The sequence below is a fragment of the Dichomitus squalens genome (genome assembly GCF_000275845.1).
Source record: "Dichomitus squalens LYAD-421 SS1 unplaced genomic scaffold DICSQscaffold_75, whole genome shotgun sequence".
Taxonomy (NCBI): domain Eukaryota; kingdom Fungi; phylum Basidiomycota; class Agaricomycetes; order Polyporales; family Polyporaceae; genus Dichomitus; species Dichomitus squalens.
Window position 1 is genome coordinate 122,832 of NW_006766957.1, and position 7,531 is coordinate 130,362.

The 7,531-nt window shown below is 55.5% G+C and overlaps 1 protein-coding gene across 1 annotated transcript; it reads left to right on the top strand.

The window, feature by feature from the left end:
- Positions 1 to 1,088: 1,088 nt before the first annotated feature.
- On the top strand, positions 1,089 to 6,654 carry DICSQDRAFT_174912 (uncharacterized protein; the record flags this gene model as incomplete). The annotated part of the gene is made up of 9 exons (XM_007370774.1): positions 1,089 to 1,232; positions 1,411 to 1,479; positions 1,865 to 1,996; positions 2,069 to 2,681; positions 2,740 to 3,134; positions 3,201 to 3,848; positions 4,020 to 4,178; positions 4,237 to 6,418; positions 6,485 to 6,654. The coding sequence occupies 9 exons, from the start codon at positions 1,089 to 1,091 to the stop codon at positions 6,652 to 6,654; spliced, it is 4,512 nt and encodes a 1,503-aa protein (XP_007370836.1).
- Positions 6,655 to 7,531: the final 877 nt, after the last annotated feature.

The following is a 7,531-nucleotide window of genomic DNA, read 5'->3' on the forward strand; positions in this document are numbered from 1 at the left end:
TACACCATCCATAGAATCGCACAACTCCGCAATACATAGTTGGTCGGGTTGTCATCCGAAATTCGCTTATTATCGTAAAATATCGTGTTGTAGTACTCTGTAGAATCCTTGGTAATTTGTTCGTCAATTAATCAATTCGACGTGAACTGCACAAACATGGGGCACATGCCCAGTCTTGGTGCGCGTCTCTTGTTTGATGACGTTCACGCAACGGTATGTTGTGGCGCATGCCTCATGCATATCCAGGAATGCAGTCAGGATCGTGCCAATACCCCACGCGAATGCTCAGACACACGACAAACATTTGCTAGCAGGAAGAAGGCGTAGATAGATCTTTGTTACCCAACGCGATCCGTTGCAAAAGCGAGCGTGGGATCAGGTGAGCTCATGTTGATTAGCTTGATGACTCGCTAAATCTCGCTTATCAAACAGCTGAGTCATCGTCTGTACTCTTGCCACCTCAGTCATAGACGTATCTTCGTCCACTGCTGCCACATCGCTGTGGCGGCGCAATGCCATCTTTTCCCCCTCCTCTCTATATTTTCTTCTCGCATGTGCTCCGTATTTCCCCAAGAGGGTGCGCAGATTCGCTTGCGTTCCCGTAAATAACAGCAATGTTGTCCATCCGGGCCATTGTTTGAACACAGCGTCCGCTGTGACTCACCTCGTTCTCTGACCTCCTCTTGGCGTGCCAGACGCACTCTATGACTCGCGTCCGGTATTCCAATCGCTCGCTTCTCCTGCACATGGCGAACGACAGATATGCGACTCACTTTGCAACTAGATGTCCCCCTCGCATGCATGCATCAAAGCACGCAGGTACATGGTTACTGTACCGTAACCACCCTGTCCTCAACGCTCAGTAAGCCGCAGCTAGATTTGACACAGCTAATCCAATAGAGGTGCCATCGAGTCAAGTGTCAAGCAGGGGTAGGGGTCATGTGCGCTTCATGTGACACGCGGGACCGGCAGCCACACGCGCCGGTGTCCGAGCGCCCACATGCAGTTTGCACTCCGCAACATCGTTCCGTCTCCATTGTGAACTCTGCTCCACGAAAACATCTTCATCGCCTACGACTAGGAAGACAATGCCGCATCCTCCCCCCAGGCCTAGGAGAAAGCCGAATACCATCCCGGCTGACCCAGAAGGGGTTACCGGGGTCGACATAGAGGCGGGCACCGGGCAGGGTGGCACAGCACAGAATACTAGTGCTGGTGCTCATGGTGAAAACGTGAGTATTAATGCTAGGATGCTTGATAATGGTCACCTCTTCGAGGAGGCGTTGAGACTTACGTGATCGAAACAACACTGGGGGTTCCATGGCTGTTCCATGTGCACGGACTACTTTGACGCATTGTCATATACGGATCTTGGATGCATGACACGAGCTGACGGTATTCAACGTGCAGGATGGCATTGGATCGGAGGGCAAGACCCACGCCACGACGCAGGCGCAGACGATCGGAAAGCGGACCGCGGTGAGTACAGAACGTGTGGTTACTTCGCGGACCGGGAAGGTGGAGGTATGAACGAAAAAAAGGAGGACGAAGGAGCCAGAGCGAAGAAAAATTCGTCTGACTCTGAACCCTCGAATGAAGGTGCAGAGAATGGCTCGGACTGGGCAACGGCAGCGAGGTGGATGGCTAGTCAGAGGGCAGCTGGCCGGAAGAAGGCGAGCCGATACTCCCGCGTTACATGTGGGGAGTGATGGAAGAGTGGTTGACGATGCCCTTCACAAACTGGGGAGCGCGCGAGTGGGGGCAGTGGTGCTCGCGAGCGCGTGGAGAGTTCTGTGGCGCGCGCGCAGAGAACGTTTCGGTATCAAAGTACGTTTGAGAATGATGATGCTGACGCGTGCTATAGCCGTTGAATACCGAGGAAGACGACGAAGAGGGCGAAGATGAAGACGAAGATGAAGACGACGCGCTCGGTGATTCGGACTCTCCCCAGACGCCGAAGACAGGCAAAGGCAAGGCGAAGGCGAAGGCAAAGGCGGTAAGTGCGAGTTGATCCTAGGTGTGCGGGCAGCGGAGCGGCAACTCACTAAGAATGACGCTCCGGCTACAGAGGAAGACTGGGCGCAAGAAGGCCATTGAAGGAGGACGAAATGTGGAGGAAATGGCTGAAGAAGACCGGATGGGAAGGGAGAACGGGTTCCTGGGGTTCGCGCGTGTGCAGATGATTTTTGAAGCAGACACCAGCGTGCGCCACCTGTGGAACGAGGTCAATAAGCGTCCGCGGATTGAGCGGCACGTTCAAGCCATCCTCAGGAACATGCAGACGAAGGGCCGGCTGGACTGGGAGTATCCGCTGCTAGCGGCGGTGGAAGAGTCGCAGATTGACATGTCGACGCTGACGCAGAGCCCGGTCCCGTACGAGAGGGTGCCGATCTTCAAGTTCCGGATGGATGCGAAGGAACAGAAGATCCACTTCTTGAACGGCGCGCACCGCAAGGATGCGAACAAGCTGCTGTACATCGAGTATTCTACGCTGGCGAAGGCGGCGGAGCAGCGCCTGATGAAGCACAGGGAGGCGAAGACGAAGAAAGGGGCGTCGAAGGAGGTGAATGAGAAGGGGGAGATCGTGGACGTTGAAGGGGAACAGCTCGCGCGGGAGTTGGAAAGGCTGAATGCGAAGAAGACACAGTTGATGTATTGGATGTGCAAGATCTACGCGGACGGTGAGCAGGAGACGCGACAGGGGAGGAGTAAGATGTGCGAAACTGACCTGTTTGACAGGGAAGGTGCAGGGAAACCAGCGGGCATCTCTTGCGTCAAACGACCATCCGCCCGTGAAGGCGTCGAACACGGACGAGGCGCTGCAAATGGCGTTCTGGCGGTTGCACGAGGGATGGAAGATGTGGGTGGAGAAGAACCCCGATCAGCGGCTAGTTCCAGGAACGCCTTCGTTTCGCGAGAAAATCGTCAACAGGGTGTTCACGGAGAAGGAGCTGCAGATAGGGTACCACAACTTCATCCTCACGAACGGCGAGAACATTCGGTTCATGGAGGATATGTATCGGATTTCGCACTTCTGCGCTGCGCAGAACCTGAGCCGTGCGCAGATCGAGCGGGCGGTGGGCAAGGTGTCGCGCAACAACGTCTCAAAGAGCGAGTTCCCGGGTGGTGGTGCGGTAAGTGATTAGTGCTTGAATGAGATTAGATATCGAAGCTGACGAGAGGGTCGTGTTGTGTTGAAGGGCGTGCGGTGGCTTTGCCGGACGCTGATGGCGGACTTGTTCGTGGTGGCGACGACGGCGCACTTCCCGGACATCGAGAACATCAATCCGGAGGACGGAGGGCTGAGCGCTGCTGATGTCGCGACGTGGAACTACAAGACTTTGCTGAACGGCGATTCCCACTTCGTCGTCACTCCGGAGATTCGGGAGGCTGTTGGTGGGACGGAGTCGTTCTTGCGGGGCCACGTGGAGCGTCACGCGGAGCAGGAGTACCTGAAGCTGGAGGCGGTGTGGAAGGAAGTGGGGAATCAGTCGAACGAGGTGTGGACGGACGAGGCGATGGAGCTGGTTGACGCAGCGTATCAGCGACATCTTGTGAAAACGGAAGCGACGAAGGTTTACGGGGAGTGGGACAATCCTGTTTGGCAGTCGTCGATGGAGGGGTACTGGAAGCGGATTTTTAAAACCCTGGGCGGTTATTGGGCGCAACGGAGCAAGACGTTGGTTGGGCAGGATGACATCGTCGCGGTGGACCAAGCATTGAGGAAGCTGCAATGGGTCTTCTTCATCCGGTCTCACCGTCGCGAGTGGTGTGTGCCACTGATGAGCAGGTCTCACCTCGCGGACATCATCGAGTACTTCGACGTGAACTCGGACGCTTTCCGGATGGTAAGTCCTTTATCCCCATATGCTTTACAGAATTGTGCTGGTGCGCACATGTCTCACGCACCCTCGGGTAAGCGAATGTAATTCGTTCCTTCAGGAACGCATGTGTCCTGCGTTCCCGATTCAATTGCATTGGCAGAACGCACGTATACTCACGAACACATTCCTATCTAGCTCGTTCGTACGATTGACCCTCTGGCTCAATTGCCCCTCCTCCGCGTCGATAACCAGAAGCACGGACATCATCTCACCGACTACCTCGGATATCTCGTCTTTTACCTGTGCGATTCCACCAGATATCGCTTCTGCGACAAGACGGAAGTCGAGGACATGGTATGTTTCATTCCAGATCATGTAACGGACACATACCTCACTCGCGTGCACGCACCAGCTGTTCGGTTGGCTCATGACCAATATCAACCTCCTCGTGAAAGTCAGTAGACGCTACAAGCTCCACTTGGAGAAGTCGCACCGCGACTTCTACAGCTTGACCTACAGCGTGATCTCCAACGCAATCGTCAAGGCGCGACAGGCCGAAGAAGACAACATCTATCTGAAGGTCATCTCAGACCTCTTTCCGGACAGAGACTTCACCGAGGCAGACGTCGCGCGAGTGAAGGCCATCTGCAAGATCATCACGGACGCCCAGGCAGCCGTCGGAAAACTCACTGCCAAGCTCAAACAGCGGGATCTCGAGGGTCAGACCATGCATCAGACCGGCATGCATCAGACCGGCATGCATCAGACCGGCAGCAACATGCCTTCCTTCTCGGCCGTTCAACTCAAGCATTACCCGGAACTCTACATGCTCTACAATCACGGCTCTGACTGGATGCACCGCGAGGGTCAAGAAATGGGCAAGGGCAAGTCGACGTTCGACATAACCTACGCTTTCACCATGCACGCCGCCTTCATCTGCTACGTGGAAACCATCGGTCGCTTGCTGCTGAACTGTCCCGAGTACACGGATCTGCGGGATAGCTTCTTCCGCTCCTTCCTCAATGATCGCATTCTGCTGTCGCTCAATGATCATCTACCCACGAAGAAATCGTGGTCATCAAAGCAGATGTCCGAGCCGGAGTTCCTCAACTGGGATGAGCCCATCCTCGAGGACATCAAGGAGAGAGTGGGTCAACTCCGGCCCCGCGCCTTGCCGGTCGAGGTCATCCCGGACGGGAGCGTCAAGGAGCTCATGGTGCGCGCCGCTCGCATCGACGACATCAAGAAATGCTTGGCCCGTGTTGCCAGCGACATCCTCAAGTACCCGATAGCCCACGGCCAAGCGAGGGAGCTCTCGGACACCCTCAGAGGAAAACCGCGTGACACCTTGCCTTTGGCTTTCAAAGTGGACCGTCACATCAGAGTTCTTCTTCAGGCATGTCGCGTTCCCGTCGTTCATTCGATCAGATTCATTGTCCCTAGCCACCGACTTACCATAATGGCTTCCATCTTACAGGAGATGATCAAATACGCGTTGTACAGCGACTTTCGTCTCCGGCACCCGACGGCCCCCTTCGTCATGCCTAGCGATGTAGACGTACAAGATTTGCTACCAGTTCTCCCTCCGGCGGGTCCTTTGCCTGAAGGTTGCTACGCTTCGATGGACGACTTTGCGACCGCGGATCCTGACGCGGCGGCTCGATTCGCACGACGCCTTGCCGAGCTGCGCATGTTGGTGCGCGTGCCGACCGGAGATGCCGAATCGTCGTCGTCGGATGCGCTCTCATGGAGATTGCAGGGCGTGCCAACCAAGTCCGGCCAGGTTTATCCCCAAGATTTGTCTTGGTCTGGCGATTGGGCGACGGACGACATCGACGACCTTCCTAAAGAACCGACCTTCGAGCATCTTAAGGCCGCACTGCAGGTGCCTGACCAGTCCGACTCTGCGCACACCGCTGTTATGCCTCCCGAAGCAGAAGGTCGTCGACCCATTGCCACTGCCCACGCCAATGACGAGCCGCCTTCGCTCTCTTCGCCTCATCGCTCTTCTCCCGCCAGTACGTCCTCGTCCGACGACATGCTGCCATCGACTCAGGACAACGACGAGGGCAGAAAGGTTTGCCCGCCGACTCAAATCCCATCCGAGGTCAACAGCGTTGCAGATCTCCGTGCAATATTTGAGCACATCAACTGGAACAGCGTCAACGCCGCTGTGATCGAGGCGATGGACAGAGTGGAAAACCTCATTCCTCACGTCGCCACACTCGAGTCGAAGGACCGCACCTTTTCTCGCCTTCGGTACTTCTGGCATTGCCTCTATCACTCTGGCGCGTTCCCGGCCGCAATTGTTCCTTACCTACGAGGAGATGACCGCACGTTGCTCGAGCACACCATCCCCGAATCCTGGGACGAGTTCAAGGCGGAAGTATTGGAAGAAAATTTTGACTGGGAGGCTGAATTGGAAGAGGCGGCCAAGCGCTACACTATGCACAACTGGCGAGGTCTTCATTACCCGGAAGAGGACAACAACCCGGACTGGCAACCCGTTGTTGAGGAGATCGAGCAGCAGAGCATCAACAACATGATGGATGTAGACAGGCAGGATGATGCTGCTGCCGCCGCTCTGGGCGACGGTGCGTTTTCTTGAACGTCCCTTGATGATCGCTGCAAATGTGCTAACATACAATTGTCTAGGCGAGAGTCGTCGACGCAAGCGCATTCAATCAAACTCGCCACCGGGATCCAGGTCGCAGTCCTTGCAGAGGACGCCCCCTCCGAAGAGGCGCAAGGGGACGAGGCAGAGGAAGGCTGGGGCGGAGGCTCCGAAGGACAACAGCCGGGGAACGAGAATCATTCCGACTTGATGTGACAACTCGGACGCTCTTCGGACATATTTGTATATTCTCTCTGTCGTCATCTGTAACGGACTCGTTCTGGTTGCTTGGCCCTGTCTCCCCTCGCTTCTCACGCGGCTTGTTGTAGCTTATGATTTCGTGGTATGGTCGCTCCTCTCAATGAACAGCTGCGTGCGCGGATTGTTGCTTGGCGCTACACTGACAACAAGACTATAACTAGTGTTGTGCAGGGCCGGGCCGGGCTCAAAACCCCGGGCTAGGGCCCGGCTTTGGAGGGCTCGGGCTCACTGAACACTCGAGCCGGGCCCTAGTGGCGGGCTCAGGCTGGGCCAGGGTCGGGCTTTAGGCCTATCACATTATCAATGAGGAATGTGCATTATAGACGTACCTCTAGCTGTATTGAGGCCTTGGTATACTTGAAAGGAAGTGTGAGCAGCACGATGGTGGCCATAATTGGCGAAGAGACGGTAGGAGATCAGTGAGGCGGCGGCGGTTCTGAACTGAGCAGGTTAAGCGCTCATCGGATCGGCCACTTCAACATCTGTACCACGTCCGCCTGAAGGCGACACTACCAAGGTTGGTGAGCTATCTCTTACTTCTCCTAGCTTGACTTATCATTTATGATATTAGAGACATGTTCAAGGCCATATACAGCCCGATATAGAGGCCACCCAAAAGCCCGGGGCTTGAGGCCTTGAGGGCTGGGCTCGGGCTTGCAAAACTCCAAGCCGAGCCCTCGCGGCCGCAGTGTACGCGGGTTCTCATGCGTCAGTCGTCTTTTTCGTCTCCATTTCTTTGAAGCATGAATTCTTCCTTGGAACGCACTTGTTTGTATCATACATTCCTCTATATGCCACAGAAATGTGGGGAAAACATATAACTTCAATAAGT